General features: G+C 39.8%; 2 protein-coding genes across 11 annotated transcripts in view; both read right to left on the bottom strand.

The window, feature by feature from the left end:
- LOC105275017 (ATP-binding cassette sub-family C member Sur) overlaps positions 1-9,081 on the bottom strand; it is a 35,221-nt gene extending 26,140 nt beyond the window's left edge. Inside the window, exons 1-5 of the mRNA XM_011331603.3 lie at positions 8,813-9,081; positions 8,279-8,349; positions 6,624-7,639; positions 1,332-1,592; positions 1,145-1,247 (exon numbers count right to left, since the gene is read on the bottom strand). Coding sequence (XP_011329905.2) covers positions 1,145-1,247; positions 1,332-1,592; positions 6,624-6,850 — 591 coding nt within the window. The 5' untranslated portion in view covers positions 6,851-7,639; positions 8,279-8,349; positions 8,813-9,081. The remainder of the gene's footprint in view (positions 1-1,144; positions 1,248-1,331; positions 1,593-6,623; positions 7,640-8,278; positions 8,350-8,812) is intronic.
- A 2,025-nt stretch (positions 9,082-11,106) lies between these two features.
- Positions 11,107-17,546, bottom strand: part of LOC105275019 (RNA binding protein fox-1 homolog 2) — a 298,261-nt gene continuing 291,821 nt past the window's right edge. For all 10 annotated transcript variants that reach the window (XM_026971670.1, XM_011331608.2, XM_011331606.3 and 7 more), the window contains one exon: positions 11,107-17,099. In XM_026971670.1, coding sequence (XP_026827471.1) covers positions 17,055-17,099 — 45 coding nt within the window. In that variant the 3' untranslated portion in view covers positions 11,107-17,054. The remainder of the gene's footprint in view (positions 17,100-17,546) is intronic.

Below are 17,546 nucleotides of genomic sequence, written 5' to 3'. Positions count from 1 at the left end.
AAACGGGCCCGCGAGGCGGACTGGCCGGCGCGAGTGTTTATACGTTTGGTTTACGCGCGAGGGGAAAAGTCGAGTGCAGTAAAACGCCTGTTTGCTTTTATCGAGCCGAGGAAGTCGTAAACGCGCACGAATGAGAAAGATTTTACCGCATCTCCCGCTAGAGAGATGGCGAGGAGCCATTCGGGGATTTGCATGGGAGTGCTTGGCCGCGAGTTCCAAGGGCACGCATCTAAAAGTTGCGCCTTAATGGCTGAGAAAGCTTACAGGGAAGATAACTCTATCTGCAGAAAAAAAGTCGGGTCGTATTTCTCAAGTTAAAATACGATTTTTCGTATACGCTTTTATTCTTGTAATTTTTGGATTTAATTAGTTTTTGTTATAATGTTTCAAATGCGATCGTAGATTTATTTCTTCTCAAATGGAAAGATTTATCGTCTTCGTCTGAGATAGAGATGGTTGATCTTGAAATTCCAGATTAAACATTTAGTTTGGATTAAAGCAAGGGCTCCTGGTAACTTGTCTAATCGAACAGAAGCGATTTTCACGGACGTGCCGGTATAACGATCGAACAAAAAGTGCTGTGTTAGTGCTTGATAAGCACGTCTCACCGCTGCATGATAATAACCATTATTGTTCAAACAAACTCGCTAAATGTAAAACAAACGTTTACATTTAGTTGCCCGAGCAACTGGCTACCTTCGATAAGAACATAATTTTCTTAAGTTAGTTGTTGGCTTGAGTAACACTTGTGTACGTTTAATATCATCCTACGCGTTCATGCCGAAACTCGCGCCGAGAATGAATCATGTACTTTGGTCATATGTACTTTGATGAAAAAGAAAAAGAAAGACATTATGTTATCTTCAAAGAACTGGTTGAAAAAAATTTATGATACGTAAAATTATAATATGTATATTAATTTTCCTTTTTTAAAAAAACTCTAAGAATCAAGTTTTCTTGTCTCTTAAGCCTTGTCAGATTGATCTCTATTTTATATTCAAATTATGTGAGAGAATTTAATAATTAACAGTAAAATTGAATAGTATTAGCTATAACCATACCTAATTATCACTAAAAGAGCTAAGAAAAAGGATTAACGCAAATTCAACTTGAAGATTCATTTCAATCAAACAATTAGACTCACCATGCGATAAAGGGTGTAGGAATCGATAATGGCGAGTAATCCGCAACAAACAGCAGCAGTCGCCGTGGTCGTGACACGAACATGTTGAACTGACAGGCCAAATCTGCAATATTTCTTCTTGTATAATTACCAAAGCTCGTCTCCGTGCAACGGAAAACATTTTATGTCGTAGTTATTGATAGTGCACCTGCATAAGTATGAAAGTCTCCACGCTCGTGAAAGGCCAATTATCGTAAATCCGCCGCCGGACGCAGCGGTACCAAAACCGTCCCTGATTTCGGTTTCTCGATGCAATATCCAACAGAATAGCACCGCGATCATCGTCAAGATCGACGATAGCGAAATCGACGTCAATACGAACTCGCATAGCTCCAATAAAAGTGTCGTCACCAGTAACATACAAAGTAAGGTCCTACACGTGTGAAGTGGCAGAAGCGATTTGGAAGGCCTGAGCGAGAAAGAGAGATCACGTTATTTTTGCACTTGGAATTATATTTAGCTCATATAAAATAAAATGAGATTTATACAACATCCTATATGGAATAAGATTAGATTTATAGTAAATATTGCTATTTTTAGACTGAAGGAAAATTTACACAAATTTAGATAAACTAACTAGATGAATTAACTGCAAGAATTTAATCATATGTTTGAGTTGTCGTTAACTTTTAATTGAATTAATTTAGAATACATTTTCAATAAAATTGCAAAAAAGGGAAATACGATCTATCTTCATTAAACAGTACATGTGCAATCATATCAATAATAATTTTATTTAGATATATAAATATAATAATTTATATTATAAAATTTCAAAAGAGGAACACATTGGTTAGTTGGCATGAAACGCAATAATTATAAAGGAACTTATACATTCTATAATAATAATTTCTATTGAGTTGACTTTGTTCGTAACATTTAAGAGTTATTTCAATTTCTTGAGAATTCGATCAATACGAAGAAAACAGTAACTGTTCCAGCTTGTAAGCATTACTTACAGTTTTCCTCATGCGATTACTCTTTCTTTATCCCACGAATTAGCCTGGTGTCTGACAATGAGTACATTCTCTTTATCTACGAGATTATATTCTATGCATAAAATAACTACGTTGTCACGCACATACGTGATGCAGCCGCTAAGCGGGATGTGTAATGCGTTTATTATTATTACACTAATACCGGGTTCTTTAATAAGACTAATAACTGTACTGAATCATCATTTATAGCCTTGCGTAGCCTCGTGTTCGTATGATATGGATTATAATTTCGTGAGAAATTATATCGAATACTAGAGATCGCGTGATACGCTCCATGCATTCAACATATCGCACAGAAATTAACATTAAAAAGTATACATTATACATTGTATACTTGTGCACTGCATTATGCTTCAAAAAAAGACTTCATCACAAGATATTAAAAAACTAAATTTCCAGAAAAATAATCTATTTCTACTAAACTTCGAGAGAGAATGAATATTACTATGAACAATATTATAATATTATAAATATTATTATTCAAGTATTATTACTGCAAATTAATTATAACTCAGTTCTTGCAGTCTAATTATTTTCTCTTCACTTTTGTGTGCTAGAGTTAATTATTATAATAATATTATAATAAATACATGAGCAAAATCTCATAAATCTTATTAAGCTATTATTAATTCCAATCATAATCGCTAAGACGTTAGCGAGTCAGTCGAGCCTTGACGAAAGGCAGAGTAAAGGATTGCAAGCGAAGCATCTTGTTACACATGATATTCACGTCAGGTATTTTGTACGAGCGCATTTACATTTTCGACAGGTAGAGATTGGGATAGGGGGTTGGACGCGCCTTGACGAACCTGAATGACCTCTGAGTCATTCCACTCGTGATTCCCCGGGTATGTGCTGGTGTTATGCGATCGTGATCGTGATGTCACCGTTACTGGCTTGTCCTGTGCATTTCTGGGTGCTCGCTGTTGTTACGTAAGTTATATATACACGATTGGGAAATATTAGAGGGTGCGTGCATGCGTCGCAGATTAAGCGAATTACTTCCATCTTGAGGCTTATTAAATGTTAAGCGGGTACCCGATGCATCTTTGTCTTTCCGCCGTTAAAGAACACACGCTTACGGAAGATTAATCGGGCTTTATTGATACGTTAAAGATATCGTTTATGTAGCTTCTAATTAATTTCATGATGACTGCGAGCCGTGCGCATCGAGTTAATTTGTCGATGACTCGAACGACAAGCTCGAAACAAGTCCGCTTCTGATGAGTTCGATTGCGGAGTAGAAGGAAGCAATAAATCTAATAATTACTGCATTACTCTTCTTGCGATCTCGATGCATGCGTGTAGCAGTATTGCGAAGCAGCGAAGTGAACGGTGAAAGTCGCGTACGTTATGTCTACTATTACTTCTGCGTTCTCGTTTACATTCCGTTTTACGTGTAAAAAGCAGTAGTATATTTCAGACAGAAATATGGTCTGTGAAGTTACGAGTACGTAAAGTTACAATAAAGCAACAAAATTAGAAATTGATAACGTGTTAATAAGTATTCTGCTATTAAACTAAATTAAATATATAGATAATAGTATTGTATATACTTAAGTTCAATAATTAAAAAGATTTTTTTTCGTATTAATTTTCGGGTCAAAATCATTCAAGGTCAATGAAGGCCAACTTCAAGGGAAAATAATTTACTTTATATTGCCTAGAGTTCTCTGCTATTAAAAATACTGTAAACTCAGAAATGAAAAAGTTCTAGCCCTTAGAAATTTTTTCTTTTTTCGCGAAGTTCTGAGTTGTTGTTATCATTATTTTTTATATTGCCTAGAGTTCTCTGCTATTAAAAATACTGTAAATTCAGAAATGAAAAAGTTCTAGCCGTTAGAAATTTTTCTTTTCCGAGAAGTTCTGAGTTGATGATATCATTAATTTTTATATTGCCTAGAGTTCTCTGCTATTGAAAATACCGTAAATTCAGAAATGAAAAAGTTCTCGAGTTTAAAATTTTTTTCTTCTCAGAGGAGTTCTGAGTTGATGATATCATTATTTTTTATATTGCCTAGAGTTCTCTGCTATTGAAAATACCGTAAACTCAGAAATGAAAAAGTTCTAGCACTTAGAAATTTTAGCCTTCAGTGACCTTGAATGATTTTGACCCGTAGATCAATGTGCGCATCTTCAAACGCTCTACTACTAGATGATACGTAAAAAAACATATCATACCATTTAAAAAAACGAAATGGACCTCACCCTGTATATCAATAATTGAGAAAAATAGAATTTTATCGTACTGATATTAACTTTCGAATAAAAACACAAAACTTTTATACGAAGTAAGTAACTCTGATACTCAAAGGATTAACATTCCTTGAACGGTTGATGCAAAATCAGCGGTCGTAGGTTCGTCCTACGAGAGTAAGAGAGAAGTCGTCGTTACAACCTGTTATAAATTATTCCAGTAATTAATACAAGGCATCTCTCTCCACGCACGGGCGCATTCCGGCATTCCGTTTCATTAATTAATAAAAACGCGCGCGGTGTTGATGAGATACGCCGATCGCGATTAACGGGATTGCTTCATTTGCATGCGGCAACAATTCGACACGCCCCAGGCACATACACGTGTTATTATTATACAATACAATAATTAGACATATAAAATCATTGTTGGGTGAAATTTACCAGACAAATTCTTAATGAATATTCTGCGTGTACTAAAGTAAGTTGCTTAGGTGCATATTTTTCTAGAAGACAAACTTATAAAACAGTACTTATAAGAAACAATACTTATTAAAAAAAACGGTATATCTGTAAGTATAAAAAAACGATTATATCAATTAACGAATTCTTGCATTTTAGAATAATTCAAGAAAAACTGTTTTACATGTCTGAAATAAAGCAAAATTTGAAGTTTGTGCGCTTGATGCTAAATTCAAAACATTTTGTTGAGGAAGCTTTACAGTCGTGAGAAGTATAATTACTGTTGATAGCCGATACATGCACGTGATTACGTGTCGTAATAGGAACGTGTTCATGCTGTTTAATTCAATTAGACGTAACTAGTGTTGCGGTCGGACAAACAAGATATTGAATCATAGAGAAAATGCTGTGGAATTTATTAACTTCTGCAGTCTGTCACTTCTGCGAAACATGAAACTGCGTTACGATGCGCAGCTTTGGCGCATGAAAATAATCAACGCGTTCTTTTTCGAGAAACGCTTCATTAATCACCGCCAGTACCTGGTAAAGAGTATAACTGGAAAGCTAAGCTTCAAGGGCAACGATACGAGGATTATAAATTTATGTGATTAACAAGTGTGCGACATTATCAAAAATATTGGTCGCTACTGTTCATTTATTATAATCTTGCAGTAATCTTATTCAATTAATCTTATATTAATTTTGTACGTATTTGATATATTATATATTCGATTATATTCTGACATCCGCGCAATTAATATAATTGATGTAAGAGACAGCAAAGTAATAATGCATTATTATAAAAGTTAAGCAATTATTTGAAATTAGGTAATTATTACAATTTGGAAGAACGACTTGAGCAGGTTGTGCTGCAGATATTAATTCACGAATGAAGTGCAATTACTGGCAGTGTACGTATCTTATGGCATCAAGTGGAGCAAATTCCTTGAACGTATCCCTCGTTTGAATCATGGGGCATCCCCAAACGAACAAAGCATTTCGTCTAATTGAAACTTACTCCAATTAAAGTTGCCGGGTAATCCCGAAAGTTCGCGTATCCCATTTCAGTAACATTTGTGCCAGATGTTCCGCTACAATGTGCCGCCACGTGCGTAAGAAACTTCGTACTTTCAGTCAATAAATTTGCATTAATATCAAATATGCTTCTGGTTATGGATTTTTTTACCGTTTTATTGCGATGTTATTGCTCAACGCATTATAAGTGGGAATCGAATATTACCGCGTGTTATCAGTATTTGTTAAAAATTATCTCTTTAGAACGGTACTTTCTAAGAAAGCTATGCGAATTGCTGTTTTTCCGCTATGCGCATAATACGCACTTGCTCGAGCCCGCATCTAACGCGTTAAATAATTGTGAAGGATCTTTGAATTGTGAATAATCTTTGAATAATGTGCGACCTAATTGCCCCAGATTTACGAGAAAAAAAGTTGGTTCGTCATAAAATTTTCGCGAAGTCTTTTGTGGAAAATCGATACGTATCTCGCGTGTACCGAAAATATCCTTATAAATAATAAATTATATATATAAATTATAAATAACCTTCATACTTTAAAATCTTTTTAAAAACAACCTCAGCTAATACCTTCAACAAGTACCAAGTAAAAAGTAAAATTAGAAGAATAAGTAAATTCAAGGGCGCCGAATTCCAGCATGATCTTTCAGGTTGTTTGGCTTTCAGATTGTGAAAATGGAGAATTAAAATCTTATCGCAATAGTATTACAATTGTTTCGAATTGTAATTTATGACTAATTGTTAACTTACTTTCTGTCCGTGTTGCATTTGTACTTGATAATTAAAATCGCGGCTACGAGTGTTGTCAGGATGGCGACAGAGACGTTTGTCAATTCGATGAGGCACTCGGCTGTCGATTGCGAATTATTCTCCGGCACCCGGAACATTGTGCCGTTCTCCGCTCGCCAAGACCATACGATCCGTTTTGCTGGTCTCGGTAGTATATGCAAAAATTTGTATCGTCTGCAGAAATCCATTTCGATCGCACGCGTGCAGTGCCTTCAGTAATTTCAACATGAGATGTCATTTATAGCTCGCTGTCGCCCTGTACACCTAGAAAAGCGAATGTGCTTTGTGTGTCATTTGAGTAGAATGAGAAGCAAGATGAAGCAAGGAGCAATAATTTTATGTTACCAATTGAAGTTTCTATTCTATTATAATATGCCTCTTGTGCTATTTGAGAACGGAACAAAGTTCATAAAACAAGGAACAATAATTTGACGTTATTAACTGACGTTAAAAGTTTTACTCTATTGAATCAAAATTATATGAGTAAAACTAAAGCAGAAGCCTTAGTCATTAACCATCCATGAAACAGGATCCGTTCGGCGAATAGGTATATTGTAATTATATATAATGTAATATATAATATTATTATAAATTGAGTGATTAAAATATACACTCTGACAACCACGTTTTAGGTTTCGCTTGCTAACATGTTTTTAATTAAATAATTTTATGACAATTATGTAATTAGAAATTTTTATATGGAATAATTAATTATACGTTATATAGAAAAACGATAAAACGCGAGGGTATATGTGTGGCACACGCCTGTGTGTATTCTATAGAAATAAGATGTCTCACAGCATTCGCGGAGGCTGGAACAAATTTTGCATTAATATCCGGATTGCTGGAAATTAGTGATCGTTTATTTTCATATTACCGTTATACTGACGTCACGATAAAACTATCAGAGACCTGCTTTTCGTTTTCTGAGTCCCGCGCATCATGCGGTCCATTTTCGTTTAGCGCTTTATGCTCCTCTAAAAATATACCTGCCTGTTGAATAACTTTCGACATCGAATAACGCGGGCGCGTGTGCTAATAATTACACAAAACCTCCATAATTTATCCGTAACTTAGGAAGGTCAGGACGAAAATCAATAAAACGATAAAATTAAACGAAGTCTTACGCGAATTCGCAACGTAGAAACATATGTCTGAAATCGTATTTATATTTTTATATTTTCGTAATTTTCTGCTAAATTAACGAGGAAAATCGCAGGATGCTATAACAATTTGATAACTAGAAAGCGCCACTTTTCATTGTTAATGCCGTTGTAAGCACGTAGTGAGAAAATATATATAATACATACAGATGGGCCATTAACTGGAATGGTTCCTACTGTGTGTACCGGCAACCCCGTAAACTCGACCCACACTGAGTTAATTTCTTAAATTAACACGCTTTAGGGGTCTGTGACACGACTCGAAATTATATCATTGAGATATACTGCGTGATGTTTTATTCATGGCCCGAATAAATGTCTTTCTAATGTAAAAGCAACGTTGGCTAATTTACAACCAATAAATTTCTGAACAAACATCCGAGTACAAGATTGAGAAAGCGATTTTCTGAAGGTTCTTGATTTCTGAAAGTGAATATTTTAGAGTACTCTTACCGATTGCGAGCGCCTCTGGATTATGTTGTTAAGATACACATCTTGCATGATTTTATATTCTCTGACACTTTCTGGGAAGAACAATATTTTTCTTTAATATCGCGGCACAGTTGATACAGTTTCTAAGAAGGAAGTAAAAAACAGATTTTTCAAAACAACGTGTTGTTGACAATGATAAATGATCGAACGAGGAAAATCGATGATGCGCGCTCGCGGAGATGAGCGAATCTTCGGATTTCGGTTTCGATATCACACTTGGCACACGTTATTATCTTGCGTATTACGCATTCATCGCGAATAATTCCACGTAACGGAGACTTATCAGGAGTGACGCAAAAATAAAATAAATGTTACAATCCAGAATTAATTAAATCCTCAAATATACCTCGCGAAAGAACACCTTTATCGCGACGAAGTTTCACAGATTGACATCAACTAATTCTTGAACCACAACAAAAGCAATTCTAATAGACTAATCCGGCATGTAATTAAGAGTAGCAAGCCGTTAGATCACACTCGTTTGGATTTACGTACCGACGGGCTAAATCAAGTCTTCGCTCACTCAGAATCCGCTTGCTCAATCTCGCTAATAAAAATGACAATCCGATAATTATTTTCGTGGCTCACAGAACGAATTTTCCCTGGGAATTTTCAATTGCAAAATACTCGTTTCTCGCGAAGTGCAGGCCAGGATATTTTGACATCAGCCGGCTGTCACGTCGGCCTGTGCATGCCGACGATGTGCCACGTGCGCGTCACTGACAAGTGGCACAGAAGCTACGTCCTCCCTCGCCAATGGTTCACGGTCTACTGAGATGAGATCCGAACAGAATGCCAATGGCAATTCCATGTGTACGGTGAGTCACACTGGTGAAAAAGAGGAGTCCGCGCCGCGGAGACATTGAAATCGGAAACCGGTATAATTTCGTCGAGTTAATATTTCGATGCGACGCGAGACACGCAAGACCTGTGCTTGCTGCAATTTTTATCACATGTGCAACATCTTCGCCGTTTCCCGTGTGTGTCTTTTGCGGTAAGAACGTAAATCGATACAGGTACGTGAGCTGATCACCCTCGAAATGAAGAGAGACGTTTCCTGGGTGGAAGCAGAGCTGGGTGGGCAGAAATTAAATTATATTGCTCGTGTTCAATAGCGATGTTTTTAATAAGAAATACGTAATTTTATAGAGAGAAATACATTTTTATAAAATTATAATTGTGTCATTTAAGTATCTTACGTGATAGAAAGAAACAGATTTATTTGAATTCGATATAAAAAATTCTCTTTAGGTGCTATCTATGCATTAACATCTGGCAAAATTAGTATTTCGCAAAATAATTTGAAATAAAATAATAAAGGAAATAAAGCAAGTAACATAGTAATTAAAAACTGAAATCATTGAAAGAATAAACATTTAAATTAAATTTAAAAATTCACAGAATTTCGTTTGCGAACAGAATTTACAATTGACGAGAATACTCTTTGTTCTTCCTTTATTTTCCAAGCATCTCCCTCTTTCTCTTCTCTCTCCACAAGATTGAATTCGTGGAAACTACGTTGGCTTCTCTTCTCCTCCGGTTAATTTTCCGGTGAAAAGCGAACATAGCTGCGCATTTTCATAGATTCTGGATGTCTAGGAAAGCCACTAGTAGTTGTTTAGTTTTTCTTCATCAGTGTGGTAGTGTAGTGATAGCTATACTCTATTAATGAACAGTGATAGCCGCTTCCACAAATTGCGTTAGTCGCGTCTTATAATAATTTTACCGGGTTCATGTTTCTTCGGATGCTTTCCTAACTCTTGCAAGGAACTCGAGCTTCTTTGCCTTGGTTTTTTTATCAGAATACTTACGCAGCACTTAGCAATATCAAATTTGAGAACAAACGATAACGTAGTTTGGCAGAACTTGACGGAAACTCGGAGCGCAACGTGCGAGGAAAATTTGCGAATATTCTACGAGAATAGAATTTTCCGTTTACTGAAACGCGGGGTCGAAATAGATTCACGTTCAAATTGTTATGCAAATTGAGAAAACCTTGAGGAATCGCGTTGATGCGGACGTTAAAATTCAACGTTTTATCGATGGGACGGCGCCATCCCCGCTAATTACAAAATTGAATTAACATCAATTTACGAATAACTCCATGGAATGCAATTTCGAGAGCTGAGGTAAACTCGATTTGCAGATTTAGCGGAATTCGTAACGGCAACCCGGTTGCAGTGGCGACCGGCGTTCGTTATATTATTATTTCGAGAGCCGAGATGCGTCCAATGTTTCACTTGCTTATCTGCCGGGCAATTAATTACTGACGATAATTATCTGTTCCAGGACTCGTAACAAATCGCGTTTTCCCGCAAGCGTGCGAGACGCAACGAGAATTATCGGCCGCCTCTATCGTGTTCGCCAAAAAGTATATTACTCGAGGAATAACCAGTTTATATCGTGCCTACGTGTGACTATCTTTACGGCATTCCACGTGGTTTCCGTGTGAGAACGTGTCACTCGCATTAACTGGTTTCTTATTTACTGGTCCTTCGTCGCGCGTTCCTCTCATAAAATCTCTTTCGTCCCCGCGAAAAAATATATATTAATCGCGCGCGAAGAATTTATCCGCGACGTTTATCTCGTCTCACCACCTAGCGCCGCTCCCATTTCGCCACGTAGGTGCATGACAAATTGCCGGGCACACCGTTAAACGATTGCTTTTAAGTATTACTTGGAGCATAATGTTAAACTTGATCTTTCTAAATCATTGCGAGGATTGCGTCAGGATTGCCGAGAGGGAAACGTGCAGGACGGTACACAGGTCAGATACAGAGACAGCGTGGTTTATTTGAAAAATATTTAATAATAAACATTGACAATATACAGAGAAAATACGCCATAAGAAGTCGCTATGAGATTAATAAGAACCTAACAACTGGTCCAGACTTACAAAATATCATCAAATCAGACAATGATAAGGGTGTCGCGAGTCACACCTCATATTCCTATCGCAATATTCCGCAAATAAAATTCATCGAGTTGATCATATATTCTTGCTCTCTTGCACTTCCGCTCTGTTACCTTTTTTTTTATTCTTTCACCGTTAATTTCTTGCGAGCGCGCCACCGCGGTTTCAGCCCGCGGCGGCGGTATGGATCGCTTTATGCGCGTATGAGAGGGAAAATCCGCAACGGGGCACAGAGGACATCAACGGCGTTCCCCCTTGCGGATTTCGCGGATTCTTACCATCCTTTATTTTTTTTTTCTTTACAATACGAGAGAAGCGAAAAAACAGGTGGCGATTAGCTTGTTTTAGTTTTCCTAGTGATCCCAACGTCTCACTGGGCATTATTTTTCATTTTGTCATTTTGTCTTCGTGCTACCTTAAACAACGATAATTAATTCGTGCTCTTGATTTCACCGATCCGTGGAAAGGGTACGAGCTTCTTCGCTCATTCTTCGCCATTGCACACGCACGCACGCACGCACGTATGCATGCATGCATGCATACACACATGCGTATCATACGTACAGTTACATTAAACTTTACACACACGCACACATACACGCGTCGCTAGAAATATTATTAATAATAACGCCCTAATGTCATGGAACATCCCTCGTTTATTTTTCTTGCGAATAATTCGAAAACGGCACAGCGCTGCCGACGATGTCGATGCCGATTCGGTTCGAGACACACTTTCCGAGACGTTGTTTTAGAGACATCCGGTCGAAGGGGATTACGTACTCCTCCTCGTGACGGACGTGATCCCCACGACGGCCCGAGGATCCCCTGGCAGCGCCCTGCACCAAATACCTAGGATATGTTGCTTGTAAGATGTGTCATTACGTAGTCATGTATTCATCTAGACTCATTTAAAAATTCCTTTACGGTACTTTTTTTTATCGTTAATTAGTAATTATACGTATAACGTACGGTGCGTATCATTGAGTTATGTTACACTGCGCGATCCCCACTAGCTCTGGATCTCGTTATTCGACGAGGGTAAATCAATTGTCGGTAGTTAGGAGCTCCGGCTCTCCCAACCAGCTTTTCGACTCTTGTCCGAGTTGAAGAGCTTTTTTTAAACCATTTTGATCTGTATTAGTGATTCATACTTGCATAATAATTTTGTAATATTACAGATACTTTGCATTTTTATTTCATTATATTGTTATATTTGAAAAAATGCATTACAGTGTTCTTTTGAAGACAAATTAAAAAAGCTTGTAATCCACATGTATATTATAATTCCTATTTGTATATATTGACTCAAATAATCTCATATAACTCTAAAAGTAAAATATATGTTTTTATGTAGTAAACTTTTTTTAAATGACTAATATAATAAGTGAGAAAAATGTAAAGAGAGTATATTATATCAAATTTTACAAATTAAGATGTAAGGTACGGATCTAAAACGGTTTAAGAATGAGCAATTCAACCTAGAGGAGCAGGTACGCTTGGCGAAAGATCGGAGACTGAAAGTAATAATGATAATAATGAGATGGGATAGTTCGGGACATAAGAATACGTAAACGTGCAGAAATTTGATGGGAAAGCTATTAAATCTTTTCGTAAATTATATTATCATCTAGATATGTCGCAGTGTTCTTCGTAGAACAACAGTGCTTTCAACAGTCGAAAGGATTCTCCATGGAACCATATGAATGATCCTTTTTTTGTCCGATACAATGATAAAGAAAATTTGACAGTCGCCTCAGAGCGAAGAACATCAACGATTCTTCTAAAGGAAAAAAATTAAGAAAACTGAGGAGATGTAAGAGGAGAATGAATGAGGGAGGGAGGGAGGGAGAGAGCTGATTTAGCCTCTAGAGTCTATGAACATCTTGTACGATAGGCCTGTCGCAACAGTAAACGCGCATAAAGAGGGGAAAATCGTAGGAGGAAGTTGTGCATTTGTGACGATGATGGGACGCGACGAACCCGCGGGAGTGAGGGAGTGTTTCCCTCGCGCGCGGTCCTCCCGTCCGCCCTAATTTGAGCTTGACTTATTTAAACGCTAGCCACTAGTAGTAGTAATAGCCTACCGATAAAAGTATCGATTACGAGTAAGTATAAATTGTAATTACAGTGTACAATATACAGGGAGATAAACCTCGCGCAGGATCGCTCGTGCACGTGCCGCGTTTCCCTCGCGGAAGACGCGGCTGCGAAAAATCTCTCTATCTCTTCACCAAACACGTATTCCCATATTTCTCGATATTTCCGCCGTTGAGATTCGTACGCGAAGAGTTCCTTGTGCCGTCTTTCACGCGGAAGGACGTGTGTACCTATACAAGAAAACCGACGATTCGTCGCGAACGGATTTGCCGTATTCGCGACAAGAGACCTTTTCCTTTCTTCGGATACCGGCCGTTACGTTGCTCGACGCGAGACAGAAGCCCGACTCGCTTTTCGTTCCCGCAATTCTCGACGAGAATTCTTCGACGATCCGGCTTTACGTATTGTATTTACTGCATACAATCAATTAATTAATTAATCTCTACGTTGATTGATTTAACGTTACGAGAATCATGAGTATGTCTTGGGGGGGTTGGGTTGGGTGTGGTTGGTTTTTCTTTATGGTGGTTCCTAAAAGTGCGTTTTCTCCTCGGCACGCTTCCTCCACGATCTTTGTGCTCGACAAAATCTAGAGTTGATTCTATGTACACGTACGCGACGCTCGCGAAAGAAGAACGGTTGTCGTCCTGCCCCGAGCGTCCTCGAGTCCTAAAGAGCCTTAAGCCTAATATCCTAGCCGAAGATTAAGATTAAAACGTAACGACGGCCAAACTACCCGCCGTACTTGCTAAAACATCTGTCATATTTGGCTATTTCACACTTGTTATGTCCTTGTCCATCCTCCCTCTTCTCCATCGCTCTATCTCTCGCCTCTCCTCTCCTACTTTTACTTTCCGCTCTTCGGCTGCAGCACCGCAGTTCCGCTGCACGTTCCCGTCGTACGCAACGTATACTACCCTTACGTATGCAATATACGATAAATCTTCGCTTAACTATTAATTTAACAGATATATCACTCATTCAACTCAGTGTGCGTACCATTTTCCCTTTCGCGTTTTACTCCGTTTAAACCGGAGTACCTCTTACTTCTTGTACAGCGTACCGATGTATCCACTCGATCAAGGAAGCAGATATTGAGTGTCACGAGAAAGAAAGACGACGACATCGAGAACGTCGGTCTGGATAGAAAGACGGAGTGACGGCAAACCTTGAGGACAGCTTGTTCGTAACGATCAACTATTCCTACGAATATAATACGCTGATACGATATCGCGAAGAAAAAAAGTTATATCTATATCAAAACAGTCAGTGTGCGTCTCAGCAAATGATTTCCGTAAAACTGTAAAGGCTTAAACGTAACGTAGGAGTGAGTAGATCATATGTATCTAACGTGTATCAGTACACCCTATAGCGACATCACAGACTGCACGTGTGAAATCAGAAAGGTAAGAAAGCGACGGAGAGATATCATTTCTCGCGGAATTCTCGGTGCAAAGTGTCTGCTCGTAGTCCGACGTTCTCGATCGCTCGATGCATTTCGCTACAACAGGATCGGCCGTTCGGCCGAGCCTTGATCATCCTTCGTGACGAGAAGACGAGTTCGTTTTTACAGGCGACGTTTTACAGACGCACGCGCGCGCGCGCGTCTCTTCGACGTCGAAGAACCGGAAGGACCTGCTGAGTATGCAACGTCACGTTAATATTGCTTGCTGTCGGTCACTAAAGCGATCCGATAAATAGCAAATCGCGAACAGTCTCGCGTGTGAGAGAGCGATGCGCGGCCTACAGAGGCCGCACGGTTGCGTTACAATCTACAAATCTATTTTTATCTACGTACTATTACTGTACTTTCGTCCGTCGGCATCCGTTGCGAGATTCTGCGCTCAATTACGCTGCTTAACGTCTATTCTATTACATGAGAAAGCTGTCATGTCCGTTCGATTGTTCAGCTGAGATATATAAGCGGTAATGACTCAGATTTGGATATCCTTCGAAGAGAAAAAATGAAACGCGCGATTTGCCTTTTCACTTGTAAATCATTGCGCGACATATGGCGGTACTGTCAGGTTGGACACGCGTCGCGAGGCCCTAATCCTAATCTGAACAATGTAAAACTTGAGAAACACAGATCTTTGGAGTCGTTAATCCGGCGTTGTACGTTGCAGAGTGCGGTCTAGGCGGTTCTTCTCCCTGTCCTCTTCCGTCCGTCCACTAAGTCTCTAGTTTACAAAGAGAACGAAGTTTGGTTCGCAAATCTACGCATACACACGCGCGCGCAAAAGCGCATATTCACACACATATTTGGCATAGGAACCCTACCGGTCACATGGATGCCTTTGTTTCATTCTAGATCTTCAGCTTCTTGTTTTTTTTTTTTTTTTAACTAGCTACCTAAAGGTTTCGCTTTTTCTGAATCACCACCATGTGTCGGCTCGTGTCGACCGGACGTCGCCAAATGCAGTGCCGCCACGGCAGAGGGAATGCCTCTTGCCGTTTATACGCGCGCGTCACGATCGCGGCAAGATCACGTCGTGCTCGTTGGACGATTGTTCATCCAGCGGTCGCGCATTTGCTCATCTCGATATCGCCGTCAGTGTCAGCTACCTACTGCCATCGCGTTCGCGCAGTCTGCAATCTACGCGTTATTAAAGTCGACTGGATTATTTATAAATTCATCGTTTCCTAAAAGTGAAAACACGTGTGACACTTTACGTCCTACGATATTTACGTGAAACGTTTTTTTTTTTTTTTTTTTCGAACAATTGCCGCTCGGCATTGAGAATCCGGGAAACTATCCACTAATTTTCCGTTTAAGACTACGAACACAACGAATCGCACCGCAACGCTGCGCTGCGCCGCGCCGTCTCGAATGGGAACAATCGCGACGAATGCACAGCTATATTACAAGTTCAGCGAATGTGCATGAATCATGCATCGTATCGGAGATAACATCGCAACTTCGCCGTAATGGAACTTCATAGAAACTACGAACAGGAAGGAGATACAGCTCTGCCTCGCATTTCGCTCGACCGCTCGTCGAATCTTTCGCGAGGATCGATTAAAACGCTCGAGATGAGCATGCCGCTAGCTACCGCTGCTGCGAACGTGAGAACAAACGCGCTCGTTCATGATACATGATCGAAAAGAGTCTTCCGGTGAGAATTCGAGAATTCGAGAACCGCGACGAGCATTGTGGATTCTTTTCGAATTTTCTGTTACAACAATTTATTCAGGGAACAAGTCACATGGAGATGCAACTAGGCAGACGCCCGCGACGAGCTCGATAACGCGCAACGTCGCCGCTTTCGCGGGGAAACAGTGGCAGGAGGCGACTTTCCGTCGAGCACGACTCGACACTTCGACGCGGCAGGCCCCGGTTCTACCGCTGGGTTTGCAGACCGATCTCGTTGTTACGCGAATAAAGTTTAAGCCTCACGAGGCTCCGTGCAAGAGCTAAGACGGTGCTTCGCAGCAACCTCGCGTTGCACGGACGATCTCGATGTCAACGGCCAGTGAAAGGCCTCGCTCGTTTCTTCAGTCGTTCGCGGTGATGTTGCGCCGCAGCTGAACTGGTGGCCGATGAAACCGGTGTGCGCCAGCAAGCGTAGAAGGGTCCATCGCGTCGCCTCGCGGATGGTAATCTCGATGATGGTGAAATGACGGTGACGACTGCGTCGACTTTGTGTGTCTCTGGTCATGTCTTCTGCTGAGTATAACGGTGCGTAACTTGGAAGGCTCTCTCGCGCTTCGCTGCCTACAGTCCATTTAGTATGGCGTGAACCTGTTGTAGCCTCCTCTGTAAACGGTTGCCTGCAAAGATAAGAGTCACGTGGTGAATTCAGTCCCGGCGTGGCATTCAGCGTGGCTTTAACTTTACAGTAGCCAACATGCTTTATAACAACGCAAGAATAAACATATCTCGCGCGCCTTTATCGCTAAACGTTAGACCGTTCCTGCTTCGACCTTCATCATTTCATTCAACGGCCGGGGAATTTATCGTACGCGGATATTAGAAGCGAGGACTACCGTCGAACAACGCAAGCATGCTTCTAAGCTGAGTTTATGATCCTCGCTGTGATCTAATATCGCGGGATCTTCCATTCAGAAACTGGTCGTTACGTTGAAAGATTGGTCAATTATCGCTCGCGGTTAATTCCTTCGCAGGCCATGGTCGGACATTCATGCGGATCGTGCTCCACGTCCATTTCCTCCAGACAACCCGTGGTTCGCGCGTAATATAACGTCCGTGTAAACCGT

The sequence above is a fragment of the Ooceraea biroi genome, chromosome 8 (genome assembly GCF_003672135.1).
Source record: "Ooceraea biroi isolate clonal line C1 chromosome 8, Obir_v5.4, whole genome shotgun sequence".
Taxonomy (NCBI): Eukaryota; Metazoa; Arthropoda; class Insecta; order Hymenoptera; family Formicidae; genus Ooceraea; species Ooceraea biroi.
The sequence above is the reverse complement of the archived record's forward strand: the minus strand, read 5'-3'. Positions and strand labels throughout refer to the sequence as shown.